We start from the raw sequence: 14525 nt of genomic DNA on the forward strand, positions 1-14525 counted from the left end.
CTCGAGGTTCCCTGGACCCCCTTTCGCCGGCAACTACTTCGAGGGCGAGACGCACGGTCAGCAGGTTTAGCAATGCCAAAAGCATACCATCGGCCGCCATCTGCGCGGGCGCCACGGCCGCCCATACGCGCAAGCACAGGGCCTTCCCGCCTCCGCCATCCGCCCCCGGCGGCCGCCCGCCGCGGCCGCCCTGAGCCGCCCCTCCTGGCTAACCTCCGCGCCCCGCCCTGTCCCGCCCCGCCTCCCCCCAGCCGGGTTCACGGCCGTCTTCAACCAAATGTGGCCGCACGTCCGCCTGGCGCTCGAAAACGAGGTGCTGTCCGGCCCCAGGATCCGCCACGTCATGTTTGCCGGCCACTCCATGGGCGCGGCTGCGGCGACGCTGGCGTCTTATGCGGCGCAGCGCTTCCTGGATGCGAACCGGCCGGGGCTGGTAGTCAGTGCGCTGATGGCGGCGTGCCCCAATGGTGGGTTGGGTGTGACTGGGGCTTTGTGAAGGGGCGTTGATGGATGTTTGTGTGCAGGGCCAGGGAGGAGGGGCTTCGGCCGGGGAACCGGAGGCCAAGACGTGCGGCAGAGCGCGGGTTGAGGGCAGGGTGTGAGTGGGGGTGTTTTGAGGCCTGGATCTGTCTGTCTCGAGTTGCATCCCAAGGTGGAGCACGCGCAGCGCGGCCCCCTCAGCGGAACCCTGCTTTACGCCCGATTCCAAGCCTCCGCCCCCCGGCTGCCGCGCGTCACCGTCTACCCAACTTACGTCCTGCCCCCCGCAGTCGGCAACACCGCGTTTGCGCGCTCCCACGGCTCGCTGGTCAACTCGCGCCGCTTCACATTCATAAACGACGCGATCACCCTGCTGCCCTGCGCCGGCGGCGACGGGCCGCGCGGCATGCCCGCGTGCGCGACGACGACGGTCCGCACCGACGCGGGGCTGGCGCCGAAACAGACCACGTGGACTGGGTGGGTTGCGAGCCTAGTAGTGGCAATCCGGCAAGCGCGGAAGCTGGGGCAGAGGCTGGGGCAGAGGCTGGCGCAGAGGCAGACGCTGCGGTTGTTTTATGGGTGTGGGCTGCGTGCGACGTGGCGAATGTGCTACACAAATTTCACCTAAACTCCTCTTCACCTCCTCGTCCCCTGGCCCAAACCTGAACAAGGCATACCCACACGCACACACAGAAGCACACACACACACACACACACACACACACACACACACACACACAGCACGCACAGGACACACAACACACACAGCACACACGACACACACAGCACACACACACACACAAAACACACAAAACACACAACATACACAACATACACAACACACACACAACACACACAATCGTCTGTGCAGCTACGCCCCCGGCTACGGCTCCATCGTGGTGGACGGCGAGTACATGCCAGTCCAGTCCGCGGCCTGGGCCAAGACCGACCGCCTGCCGATGCTTGACGTCGGCGCCGCCGAGGCGCTCACGGCCGCCGGCCACGTGTGTTCGTACGACTGCTTCTTCAGCCAGTGCTGGAGCACCGCGTCGGGCGCACCGGTGGGGTCATCGTGCCTGCTGGCCAACGCGACGTCGAGGGAGCTGGCGACGCACTCTTACTGCTACGGTAAGGGGGGAGAGAGAGAGGATGAGAGCGCGAGAGAGAGAGAGAGAGAGTGTGTGTGTGTGTGTGTGTGCACGGTCCACAATTATGGCTTGCGAAGACAGGAGCGAGCACGCATCGCGCCACGAGCTCCGGCCGAATCGGTTTCCGTGACAGCCTGGCGGATATCGTGGGCCAGGGCCCCGCACCCTGGCCGGGCAGGGGGGAAGGGGTGGGAGGTGGTCCGCGGACCGCAAGTGCGGCGCGGGCGTGCGTGCGGGCGAGTGGGACGGCGTGTGCTGCTGGGAAGCGCGGCAGGGGCCTGATCACTGTCCAACTTTGTGATCAGGTGCCTGGATTTTTGGCACTTAATGCTTAAAGCCCATCGTAGTTATTCGTATTCAACCCCCACCTCTTTCTTGTTTGCAGGGTTTCCAAGGGCCAACCTGTTCTGATGATCTACGAGATGGCGCCAGCGGTCGCGCCCCGGGTCGCCGTCGACAGCGCACGCGGGATCGACTGCGCACGCCGCTTCCAACACGCATCAAGCATCGGCATCAACATCGGCGCCCTCGGCGCCGGCGTCAGCACGCCCGCAGCAGCAGCACAGCGCCACCGGCGCGGCCCGAGGCGCGGGGCCCGTCGGTTAGGATGCCTGGAGGCGCACATGCAGTCGCGCGGGGCTCTGGCGAGGCAGCCGCATCGCCGCGTGCACAAGGGCGTGCCGCCAGGGCGCACGCGCGCCGCCCCGCTGCGATTGAGATACATTTGCGCTTGCCACGAAACGTGGTTTGCGGGCGAGCAGGAGGAGAAGGGCGGCGAGAGGCTGACGCACTCCACAACCAGCTAAGCTTGGACAGAGCACCAGAGATCGGCCCCCGCCACGTCAGCAGACTGCGCGTGGCGGCGTGGGATGCGGGAAGCACTGCCAACTTGCACGCACCGAGCGGCCGCGGCTTGGACGCGCGCCGGGCCCCGCGGCGATCGCGCATGACGGGTGCGCGGGGCGCTCGCTTTGCGCCCGGGGCTGCCCTCTGGGGACCCGGGCTTCACAAGTGCGCCCGCCGTTCCAGATGTGTCCAGCTGAGGCGTTCGCGCGCGCTGTGCTTCAGAGCTGCAGCTGGAATAGGGTGTCATGATTTGGTATTGATGACGGGGCTATGACTACCAATTGACTGCGCGGCCGAGCTGACCCCATAGGGCTTGCCCAATTCCTTTATTCGTCGCCACACGGGGCGGCGGCCACCTCCCCCAGCCCAGAACCGCTTCTTTCTGCCCTTGTACCTGCCGCTTTGTCAACTCAATTCATCTCTACACTGGTGCACGGGCAAAGGGGCGCGATCGGTGCGCAGAGTGGCCCCTCCCCCCGCGCCTGCTGAGGCATCGGTCGGCAGGTCTAACCGCTCGACTTCCGCTTCTTCACATCTGTTGCTGCAAAGAACTTCACCATGCATCCCCCTCCTGCGTGGCCTGCTAGATGTAACCTGTGCACGGAGGATCACAGGTCGGCGGAGGAGCCTGTGTGTCACATCGGGCGACCGGGGGTTGGAGGTGGTAAGAGGGGCTGGCAGGGGTTTTGAATGCTTGTGTGGCATAACGGCGAGATGGAGGGGTTGCGCATGGTATATCAGGCTGCCTGTGTGCTGCCTGGCGGCCGGCCACCTGCCCCGCGCCGGCGCTTACTCTCTCTCCCCCCCACCCGCCGCTTGAATTAACCTGCCTGGTTGAAGGTTGCAGCTACGGTTGGTGGTTGGCGGGCATGTTTTCAGTGGCCTGTGAGTGTCTAGCAGCGATCGTGATTGGGATTTGGTGGTCCACAATGGCTGCTGGCGGTCAGCGGGGGGCCGCGTGCATCGCGCAGCAGCGCGGTCACTCATCTTGATATTCATGTGTAGGGTCTTGCAATGCCAAAATCTGTACTGTCTACGGTGACAGCGACGCGCCGAGGCCTTGAAAGATTGTATCAGACTCCTCTGCCCGAGCGGGTGGACCGAGCCATATTCTTAGCGCTTTGTGAGCGGTGAGGTGACGTATTTATATACGTCTGAGATGTCATGCTTGTGATGGCAGGACGTCTCTCACCGCAGCGGGTGTTCGGCGCTGTACGTGTGCGCTTGACCGCTGCAGCGCAGCTGCGCAGGCAGTGTCGGGTTCAACTCGTGCTCCCATGGGCTGTTCAAGCACAAACCCATGCCAGCCCACATGCTGTGGCCGATACACCACTTCAATGCCTGCCTCACCGACATGCACCAGGCTCAAACATGCTGGTTGATGCGCTGGGCTGTGAACTGCTGGGCCGGGTGCTGCGGCACCTGCTGCCAGCAGACGGGGATGACGATGGCAACTGCAGGTGCACCCTCCCGTGCACTCTGGCGCAGCGCTGTCGCGCAGCGCAGGGTTGCATCCAGGCCGCAAGGCTGGCGAGCCGCGCGTTTGACAAGGCGGCGCGCCGGGAGCTGGCGACACGGCTGGTGCTCTCGCCACATAACCTGGCCGCCTGCGGGCCCGACTGGTCGCGCTTCCCCGCCGTCACGACCCTGGCGTTTGAGGGTTGGTGTGTCAGGCCTCCAAAGCAGCAGCAGCAGCAGCAGCAGCAGCAGCAGCAGCAGCAGCAGCAGCAGCCGTGGGGCCTTGGGGCCTGGTTGGCGGGCTGGCAAATGAGTCGGCAGAAGCGGCAGGAGCAGCAGCAACAGCAGCAGGAGTCACGCTCTGCATGGGACACAGTGGTGCAGCTGCATCACCTGCTGGATGATGTCATTCCAAGGGCACGTCAACGCAACTCCATGTCAGGCGACGACGATCCAGCCCACCCCGCGGCCGACGCGGCCGCAGGCGGCGGGGTGGTTCGCGGCGCCGGCCCGCCAGAGCGCCTGTTGCAGCAGATCACGCACCTTGAGATCCAGGGCGGCCTGCACTGGCCGTACCTGCAGCACAACATCCTGGAGCGCCTGCCAAACCTGACTCACCTCGTCGCAGGCGGCAGCCGTTACCCAGAAAACGCCGCAGACGACGCGGACGCAGCCGCCCGTGCGATCGGCATCCTTTCCGCCTGCGTGCTCGGCCACCGCCTGCAGAGTGTCTTCGCGCCCAACCTGGTGATCAATCATAGGACGCACGCTTCCCTGTCGCGTCTGCCTTGCCTGTCCGAGCTCGTCGCCGACTGCATCGACGAGCAGTGGCAGGACCCGTGCCTGCTGGAGCTCACGTCGCTGACCCGGCTGTGGCTGGCGCGGTCCAGGGGCACATGGAAGCTCGGCGCCAACCTGGCCCAGGCCGAGCTGAGCTTAGAGGAGCTGACAAATATGGACTTGTCCCCCGCGACCGCCGACAAGCTAGCCCTTGCCGCGCCTCGGCTGCAGCGGCTGGCTTTCTGCAGCGCAACGTCAGGGCGGGGTGCGTGGGGCGTGCCAGTCACGCATGCCTTCCAGAACGTGACGCACCTGTCCATCCAGGTATGCGAGGGCTTTGTCTCGGTCCATTTGAAACCCCGCTTCCCAGCCCTGGAGCACCTGGCGATTGTGGCGGCCTTGGACGTCCCCAGCGACGACGACGCTGATGGCGACGACGGCGGCGCGCGGCTCGACATCGCGTCCCTGCTGTCCGGCCTCACGGGCCTGCGGTCGCTGGCCCTGGAGCGCTTGGAAGTGGGGTGGATCACGCCCCTGGCCCGGGACGCGATCGCCGCGATGACGCGGCTGGAGCAGCTCGGGGTTGCCGTAGACGTGGACGACCCCGCGTCCCTTGCTTGGCTGGCACGCGTGACGACGGCCGTGAGCTTGACTCTCGCGCCAGCGACGGCCACCATGCACGACGACGACAGCCAGCCTGCGCGGGTCTCTCTGGCGCTGGAAGCTGCCGCGCACCTGCCCCGGCTGGCGTCCCTTGTGCTGATGGTGCCACTCTCCACTTTGCCTAGTGCTTACCCAACCTCCTGGGAGCTCGCGCCTTTCCTGCGGTTTGCCCGCGGGACGACATCCTTGCGCACCCTGGAGTTCCGGGACATGCCGCTGCCGCCTCACGCTCTGCTGTGCGTGCTGGCGGCGCACCTCGGCCTCAAGGCTGTAGAGTTTTCATGGGGGCCGGCAACGGAAGGCGACATGACGCGCACAGCGGAGGTGGCCGACCTGTCTGCCGACAGCTGCTCGGCGGGCGGGCCGAGCATGCTTTGGCATGTGACCGAGCGCGATCCCTGGAAGTGCAGGGCGTGCTCGTGGAAACTGCCCGCTTTTGAATGGTGACATTTCAACCGGTCATGACAGCTCTGAAGTTGTTGCAACGCATTGACCACCATGACTGGTTGAATAGACATGGACTTGGCATGGGGATTGGGCTTGGCGGGCTTTACAAGGGGTTGCATACAAATCCCATGACTTGCGCGTGTGCAAAATGTGTCGATGCGCACCTGCTGCGCATGTCCTGAGTTGATCTGGGCACTAAACGTACGACCTCACCCCGCCTTTGTGCCCATGAAGGCTTGCGCTTTGACTGTGCCTCACTGGCGGTGGCAGCGCTGCACATGCAGCGGTTCTTAAGAACGGGTGCATACCCGTGCCTGCTTAGCGTGTGCCACGTGCAAAAGTCGGCTCATCTCAAGCACCTCATGCCGTTCACAGCCAGTGGAGCATTTCTCATTGGCGGTTGCGACCAAGAGCCAAAACTGTTACATGGTGCGCGCATGGCAGGGTGGCACGAGCAACGTTGCTTGCAGTATAGTCTTTGCCTGCCTCACGCCTAGACGCGAGTGCCATTCGCAGCAATCAGCGCTCCCTGCACGCAGCTGCTGCTGTCCTGTGGGAACAGGGCGCGTCTGCCTCCGGCATCCCAGAAACAGCTCGCCGCCTTCAGTCGCCGTGGCCGTGCCCTGCGGCGGCCCCGGCTCTCCTGCCCGACGCAGCCTCGGCCCGCCCACAGCACCCAGCGCCGGCCCGCCAGCACCCGCCGCCAGACGCAGCCCTGGCGGGGCTCGCCCTCGCCGCGCGCAGCTGCATGTAAGCGTCCGCTAGTGCCCGCGCACGCGTCCCCCTCACCCCGTGTTTGATGGTGGCACGCACGCGCTCGCCCGCCTGACGTTGAAGGTTGGACGAGGTTAGGCAGCCGGCACTGCTGCAGCCACCACTCAAAATCCAGCTGCCCACATCGTCGCTGCCGCTGTCACTTCGGGAACATGCCGGGCCGCACGCCTCCCAGTCGTCCCCCGTGCCAGCCGCGGGCCTGCCCGCTGCGGCGATGCTGCTCTCGCGCGACTGGCCACTGGAGGCTGCAAACGTCGCGCGTGGCGGGACCTTGGCTAAGCACACCTGCGGCTCGTCCTGCCGCGCACGAGCAAACGCGATTGCTGTGTCGGTTAACTGTCTTTCCTCCACCAGATGGGCCTTCGAGGCGGCCGCCCCACGCTGACTGCGCGCACTGCACGGCTGCGGCCGCGCCACGGCGGCGCGCACGGGGCCCGCCTCGTCCGCTTCGCTGGCTGCAGCAGCCTTGACTCTACTTTGACCAGGCAGGGGGCTGCTGTCGCGCGTCCTGTGACACGACGTCCGCTGCATGCTGCTGGCCGCGTGAGCCGTGACCCTCAGCGACCCAAACCACTGCACAGCCCGGGGCCGCCGCCTGTGCTGCTGCCCCACACCCGCGGCCGCACCCTCCCGCGCGTGCGCGGCCGCTGCCGTGACCGCTGCCCCGCCCGCTCGCAGCGCGGCCTGGATGCGCCGTGACGAGTCCGCGAAAGCGGCCACAGACTCCTCCGGCGTCTCCCGGACGCCGAGTCGGCGGGCGTCGGCGGCCGCCTCGAGGCGCGAGGCCGATGCAGCGAGTGCACGAGCCTCGGCGGCCAGGGGCAGGCGCAGCTCATCCATTTCTTCGTCCAGCTCCTTCACCGCCCTCAGGGCGCTGGTGGGGTCGATGGCATGTTTGTGTGCGTGTGTGTGTGTGTGTGTGTGTGCATGCGTGCATGCGTGCGTGCGTGCGTGCGTGCGTGCGTGCGTGCGTCAACCCCCTCGACCTGTTGCGCGTTCGCTGGCATCAAACTCGACTCATGCATGTGCCATGCATTCAGCATGCATAGATAACATGGGCAATCTACGAAACCCACCACGCCTCCAGATCATCCTTGAGTTCCCTCAGGTGCGAAGAGATCTGGCGCACACCCTCGGCCCGCGCCCGCCGCAGCCGCAGCTCCCCGGCCGCCAGCCGCGCGGCGGCGGCCTGGTGGGCAGTGACGAGGCGCTTCAGCTGGCTGGACGCGCTGCAGAGGGAATTACCAAAATTTAATGTGTGCGTTTCAGAGTGAGGTTTTCCTTGTCAAGCGCAGTGCGCAACGCGGCTCCAAGCGGCATGCTGCTGCAGCAAGGCGTCCACGGTGGATGGCGCAAACGCCTGCTCACCTGTCGGATGATCGCACGTGCATATGATATGCTTCCATTACTTCCAGGTCGTCTAAGTTGTCGCTGACTTGCGGCGTGATCGTCGACTCCATACGGCGCCACTCTTCTGCTGCTCACGCTCAGCGTCGCTGCCATGCGCACGCGCCGGGAAAGCAACAGGGCGGCGTCGAAGCGGCTAACAGAGAGCGGCAACAGGAGAGCAAGCGCCCGTTTTGATGTGTAGCTGCGTGCAATGCGTATCAGTGCGATTGCATCGTTGACTTCACGTGTCTGGCCTGCTGTGATCTCTGTCGTGAAAGACTTTGCTGAGTCAAAGTAGAATCTGTGCATATTACTCTTGAATCTATACATACTTCTCGCGAATAGGTCCCCCTATAGTTTGCAGTCGGCGGTTTTGTCCTTGCACAACGTGCTTGGGCCCCATGCTCGGCCCTCACGAAACACCAAAGCATGAGTTTCTGCGTGGCCAAGCGGGCGCGCTGCTCAGCCGCCTGCCGCACGCTGCGCGCGCGGCGCTCCGATATCAGGAGTGCTGTGCACTCTTGGAGCCCTTCCGGCCGCGACCACTATCTGCCCGGGGGCCTGCATTGGCCCCAAAGCAGTTCTACCTTGTCGCAGTCACTGACTGGGCTCTGTTGGTCCTGCCTATGGACGCTGGCCGCGGCGGCCGCCATTCCGCTGCGACGGAGGTCCCGCTGCTGCAAGTTGCTTTTGTCTCCGAGCGACAACAAGAGGGGAGCGAATTCGTGAACGATGAGCGAGGGAATGTGCAGTCAAGCGTGATAACAGTCGTGCCCCAGGAGACTCGCAGCGCGTCATCACCGTCAGCAGCAGCGCGAGCAGAAGGAGCAGCAGGCTCAGGAGGAGCAGCAGGAGTAGTGGCAATGGCAGGTGCCGCAGCGGCAGACACGGCTGGTAGCGAGGCCCGATGGGCCAAGGTGCTTGGCGCCTTTGGAGCGGGCGGGTGCGCGCTGGAGTGGGATGCCGCAAGAGAACGTGGCGGCAGTGGCTCACAGCACATCGTTGACCGGCAGGGGGCGCAGCAGCAGCAGCAGCAGCAGCAGCAGCAGCAGCAGCAGCAGCAGCAGCAGCAGCAGCAGGAGCAGCAGCAGCAGCAGCAGCGGCGGCGGCAGCAGCGGCAGCAGCAGCAGCTTCACCAACAAAATCAGCAGCTTGGCGGCAAGGGTGGTTGGCTGGGCCGCCTGTTGCCCCGCACCGCGAACAACCAGGAGAGCGCAGCACGGCAGGCCGCAGAGCTCCAAAGCCGCAGGCAGCAGCCACCTGCCGCAGCCGACGCTGGCGGAAATTGGGACGCTGGCAGCGGCTGGCCGAACAGGGGCGCGGCCGGCGGCAGCAAAGCACGGGCAGATCAGCTGGTCTGGTCAGAGGGCGACGTGCTGAGGCTGCTGACGGTTGAGAGGGAGTCTGCCCTGTTTTTCCACATCCAGGCCGCCTGGATCGGCGCCCACATCCGCGCGGCCCTCGCACTTTCTGCAGCGCCGGGCCAGCCGATTTGGTCAGCGCCGCCCGTGCCGGCGCGCGATGGCGGCAGGGACGTTGGCAGCGGTGGCGGCCGCCTTGCATCACCGCTGCGGCGGCCTCCTGACTGGAGAAACGGAATCGGGCATCCGGCTGTCGCTGCTGGCACACAGCAGGGTGGCGGCAGCGGTTTTGAGGGCGCAGCAGCAGATCCAGGCAGGCCCGGCTCTGCCGGTGCGCCATTGGCAGCCGCGCTGCGGCCGGAGGACGTGTTGAGATTTTTCAACATTCCTGGAAGGTGCGCGTGAGCGCCCAGCTAGCTTATGCTGAAGGGGCCGGCGCAGCGCTGCATCACAACAGGTCGCCTGAACAATCGGCCATGCCTTTACATGGGGAGGGTAAACTGGCACGCGGCCGCTGTTCAGGTCTCCTATGGGCGACAGTGATTGGCACGCCCCTTTCCAACACACCCGGCGCTGCCACAGCAGGCACCTGGCAGTGCTGAGTGCTGCTGCTGCTGCTGCTGCTGCTGCTGCTGCTGCTGCTGCTGCTGCTGCTGCTGCTGCTGGCAACAGCAGCTCGTGCGTGTGTCGGCAATGCAAGCCGCCTGCGCGTTGTGCAGCCGAGCATGCCGGCCCGCCCCCAGCACCTGCTGATTCCACCACAAACTATCCACTTCCACGCATCCACCCCCTGTCCGTCCAGGGCCGACCCAACGAGCCACGTGAGCGCAGACCGCAGCAGATGGGAGTGGGAGGACAGCGCGGCGGCAGCTGCCGATGTCGTGGCCCTGACTGATGCTACGGGGTTTCACCCCGTCAGGACCCTACTACGCAGCAGCCCGGCCGGCCCTTACCATCTAGAGGAAGGAGCCGGCGGCGGCGGCGGCGCTGGAGGCAGGCCGGACAACTGCAGCGGGGCAGCGGTCGGCGTGCCGCGGCTAGACCTGGAACCGGTGGCTCAGTCCAGCGGGGGCTGCGACGCCGGCGGGGACAGGCGGGCGCAACCACATGTGAAGCAACGTGGCGCCCAGAGCGCGCGCGAGATCGGCGGGGCGCGTGCGCACCCATTCAAGCGCCAGGTCAGCGAAGGCGGCACTGGGGGACGCGAGCAGGCTGCGTCAGCATGCAGCCCCCGGCGCCGCAGCATTGCTGCTGGCCTCCTCTCTTTCCTGCAGCCGCGCAGCAGATCTGGTCATGCGGTCGCCCACAGCAACCCGTGCGCCGATGGCCGCCACAAACAGCAAGAAGCGCTGCGCCTCGACGTGCGCGCCTCCCTGCGCGCGCATTCGCGCGGCTCCGTCGCCGAGGCGCGGGAGGCGTTCCGCTTGCGCGTCGATAGCCTCCTGCGTCCAGCCTCGCTGCTTGGAGGCGACGACGCGACCATGCAAGGACTCATGTTGGGGATTGCATTCGCGCCAGCTGATAAGGTTTCAGAGCTGCACAGGCTGTTCTTCACATCGCCAGACGTCCTCGCGTTCGCCACCGCGCGCCTGCACAGTTGGGGCGCGCTCCGCGCGCTGCACGGGGCCGGCGCTGCAGCGGCAGGCGCGGCGGCGGGCCTACAGGTGGCTGCGGCGGCGGGCGGGACGAGGGTGCGGTGGCCCCGGCGCCGGCGCGTGCTGCAACGGCTAGGGCTGCTCGGCTCGCCAGTCGATATCACGTGAGTAGGGACGAGAGGTCACGTGGGTATGTTGCTGGTTCACCACAGTATTGGCAGTAGTCGTCAGCGGCGCAGTTATTGGTGCGAGGTAGGTGTCTCCAAGACTCCCAACACGAAACGTGCCCGCTGTCGTACATGCAATGTGATGCCTGTGTTCTTTCGCCCTGCAGGACGGCCGTCGAGGGCGCCGCGGCCCTCACGCGGGGCTGGCGCCGTCCGCAGCAGCTGCCAGGCGGCTGCGTTACAGGAGGGGCGAGGCTGCCCTGCGGGGAGACATATCACGCGGATCCCCTTTACCTAACCCCACTTGCTGGGCTGCAAGGTCAATACCTTTTCATTGCAAAGGCATCGCAGCAGAATTCATACCAGCAGCAGCAAGGGCAGCAAACACCGGCTTCTTACAAGGGCGGCGAGCCTGCAAGCAGCGAGGCTGAAGGCAGCAGCAGCGATGGCAGCAGCTGCTGCGGCACCCGGCCGCCGCGGAAAGGGCGGCCCCGGGGGCTGCTGTCTTGGGAGCGCGTCGCAGCGCGACTCTTCGCTGCAGCGGCGGCGCGCAAGTCTCTGCTGCTGCTGTGAGCGGGGTTGATCAGCACACAACTGCGTGAGCCAGGAGGGGCCAGCCTTACTGGCACCTCCTGGCATGCACGGCGCTTGCAATTACTGGTTGCTTATTTGTGAGACACATAATCCAGCTCACGCGCCAAATGTCACCTGTGGTATCATATACTCCGATCATGCTCACTCCCTCAACCACAAACCAAGGTCGTGGCTGCAAATGCAGCTTCAGTACAGCGAGGGCTGCGCGAATCGCTTGCGGTGGCTGTCAGACGCACGCCTGTCTTCCACTTGCGACAGCTGCGGCCCCAGGTACTCCGGCTGGACCTTTGCGGCGGCTACCCGGCAGCTGCTCGCCTGCCTGCTGACCCTCTGCCTTCCAGGTGCCGGCGCCTTAAATGAGCCTGGCACGGGTGGCCCTTCAAGCACAGAAGACATGCTTTGGTGGTGCAGACGGGAGTCGCAGCACTGCAGGCAACAGCAGCAGCAACAGGAGCAGCAGCAGCAGCAGCAGCAGCAGCAGCAGCAGCAGCAGCAGCAGCAGCAGCAGCAGCAGCAGCAGCAGCAGCAGCAGCAGCAGCAGCAGCAGCAGCAGCAACAGCCTCAGGGTGCTGGCGGGGATGATGATGGCATCAACAGCCTTATGGATGCTGTGGTCGGCTGCCTGCACGGGTTGATGTCGCTGGCAGCGCACGCCCGCGCCGTAGGGCTACAGCGAGAAGCGGCGGACCTAGTTGGCGTGCTTCAGAGGGTGAGACGCAGCGCAACCTGCAGCAAACGCAACCTGGTCACAGGCCGGTTGCAAGGAACTGATTTCGTATGCAGTGTGTGCCCCATGTGCGTGCACATGCGCATTGCTGATGTCAGTTCTCGTCTGTGTTTTTGAACCACTGACTGGAGTCTATCTTGACGGCTGTCTTGCACGCACTTCGCTGTACAGGTGCCTGCCACCAGCCTCCACGCGCTGCTGCGGCGGATCTTCCTGCGTCTGCTGTGCCTGCTGGCCGGGGATGGCGGCGCGGCCACGCCAGCAGTGGCGTCCGTGTTGGCGTGCAGGTGGGCAGAGACATAGCACCAACTGCACACGCACAGATGTGCATAAGGCTGGCCAGCCACACTAAATAGCTGCGCCAGCACCGACAGACTTATTTTTGTGCTGCATTGATTTTTGCAACCGGGAGTTTGCACGGGATGCTGTACTAATCAAGTTAATTTCCCTACCACTGCTTGTGCTGTGTTGCAGGTACGGGTCGGTGCTGGTAGACCTGCTTGAGGCGGCCAGGAGCGCCAGCGAGGCGCTGTTCGACGCGTGTGCCACCGAGATTGAGCACCTGCTGCCGACGCCGCAGGTGCATACGCGAGACTGCAGTGCAGGCCCTGCTTGCTGCTTTTTGTGGGTTGCAGGCGCGACTGACGGGGATTGGCTCTGCAACCGCATGCAGCGCCGTGGCCCAGTCCAGTTGGTCTGCATGGCTCCTCCCAAGCTCGGCTTCCCGACCCCGCTTGTGTGGATCTAAAAGTTTGACCATTGTTTGACCCTGTCTTGAACAAATTCTGCTGAAACCCCCATGCGTTGCAGGTGTGCAGGCTCATGGCAGCACAGGCGAACACACCTGGCGGCGCAGAGGTGCTAGAGGGCCTCAACCGGCGGCAACTGGCGCACGTGCTGGGCCTTGTCATGCGCAGCGCGCCGTCCTGGGAGCGTGTCCAAGGGGCGCAGGTGGCGGTGCCTGCGGTGGCAACACGCTGCTACCTCGCTGTGCAGACATAGCTATTGAAAATCGCGTGCATATCAAGTTCTTCGATGTACAGCAACATTGCATACTGGCATTTCTCCTCAACGGCAGCTGAACGGAACCCATTCACAATCCAGGTCAGCACGCACGGAGCACAATAAGCAAGCGAGCTTGGGCCCACTCCAAACATTTGTAACAGCACTGAATTACAACATACATCACATACAAAGGGTAGTCCCGTCGCAGCACAACAGATCGCTCCGACATCCCGGCGTTGCCCTGCGAGAGGCGAGCCCGTGATAATGGCAGACGACAAGGTCGACGACGTCATCGAAGAGGACGAGCACTGCGTGATCGTGCAGGCGAGCGCGCACCGGACGCTCGGACGCTGTGCGCGCGTGTGGCGGCGGAGTCGCACCGACAGCTTGGTGGTCCGAGCCAGCCGTCTTCGTCTGATCGCCCTAAACCAGCCTTAATTCATGATCACATTGCACCGCAGCTGGCCAATGACCACGACCACATAAAGGTGGGCGGGAAGCCTGCTTGGGTTTACACCCAGCAGATAGATGCGATTACGGCTGGGCGCCAGACTTATCGCGCTGCCCCACTGCTCCACCTGGGCTACCCCCCTAGGCTCGAGCCTGGGAGCAGGAAAAACGCTGACAGTAACCGTCAGCAGTGACAGCTTTCGTGCTTGCAGAGCCGCCCTCGCCCCGCACCAGCGCGCTGCGGCAGCACTGCGCCCAGCGCGCAGTCCCGCCCCGGGGCGGATGGGCCGTACCCGTGCCCCCCGCCCTGCCTTTCCAAGCCCTCGCCAACCCCTTCTCAACCCCTCAAGGGACTCTTCCGTAAATTCAAGGACCCGGCCCTCAGCGATGACGCCCACCAAAACGTCGTCTGGCAAATGGTGCGCCCCCCTCCCCCCCACAAAAGAAAGTCCCCCGCTTTGTCCCCCGCAACCTCGCCTCAGCCTTGAGAGTCACGACTCGACCCCCGCCTGCCTGCCGCCTCCCTAATTTGGCTCCCCTCCTTCGTCCCTGGGCGCTGCCGCGCTTTTGCTCCTGTTGATATGGCTCCTAGTTTGGCTCCCGCCCTTTGTTCCCCACCGCGCCGCGCCCTCACCTCCCCC

The 14525-nt window shown here is 64.9% G+C and overlaps 3 protein-coding genes across 3 annotated transcripts; all 3 read left to right on the top strand.

Moving 5' to 3' along the window:
* Positions 1 to 277: 277 nt before the first annotated feature.
* Positions 278 to 2434, top strand: MNEG_6828 (hypothetical protein; the record flags this gene model as incomplete). The annotated part of the gene is made up of 5 exons (XM_014044695.1): positions 278 to 467; positions 771 to 957; positions 1352 to 1608; positions 1807 to 1816; positions 2014 to 2434. The coding sequence occupies 5 exons, from the start codon at positions 278 to 280 to the stop codon at positions 2432 to 2434; spliced, it is 1065 nt and encodes a 354-aa protein (XP_013900149.1).
* A 1933-nt stretch (positions 2435 to 4367) lies between these two features.
* MNEG_6829 (hypothetical protein) lies at positions 4368 to 5822 on the top strand (the record flags this gene model as incomplete). The annotated part of the gene is made up of 1 exon (XM_014044696.1): positions 4368 to 5822. One exon carries the CDS (start codon positions 4368 to 4370, stop codon positions 5820 to 5822), a length of 1455 nt encoding a protein of 484 aa, XP_013900150.1.
* Positions 5823 to 12096: 6274 nt separating this feature from the next.
* Positions 12097 to 13431, top strand: MNEG_6830 (hypothetical protein; the record flags this gene model as incomplete). Its single annotated transcript, XM_014044697.1, has 4 exons — positions 12097 to 12411; positions 12601 to 12716; positions 12904 to 13009; positions 13240 to 13431. 4 exons carry the CDS (start codon positions 12097 to 12099, stop codon positions 13429 to 13431), a joined length of 729 nt encoding a protein of 242 aa, XP_013900151.1.
* Between the last annotated feature and the right edge of the window lie 1094 nt (positions 13432 to 14525).

This window comes from Monoraphidium neglectum (assembly GCF_000611645.1).
Source record: "Monoraphidium neglectum strain SAG 48.87 unplaced genomic scaffold scaffold01150, whole genome shotgun sequence".
Classification (NCBI taxonomy): domain Eukaryota; kingdom Viridiplantae; phylum Chlorophyta; class Chlorophyceae; order Sphaeropleales; family Selenastraceae; genus Monoraphidium; species Monoraphidium neglectum.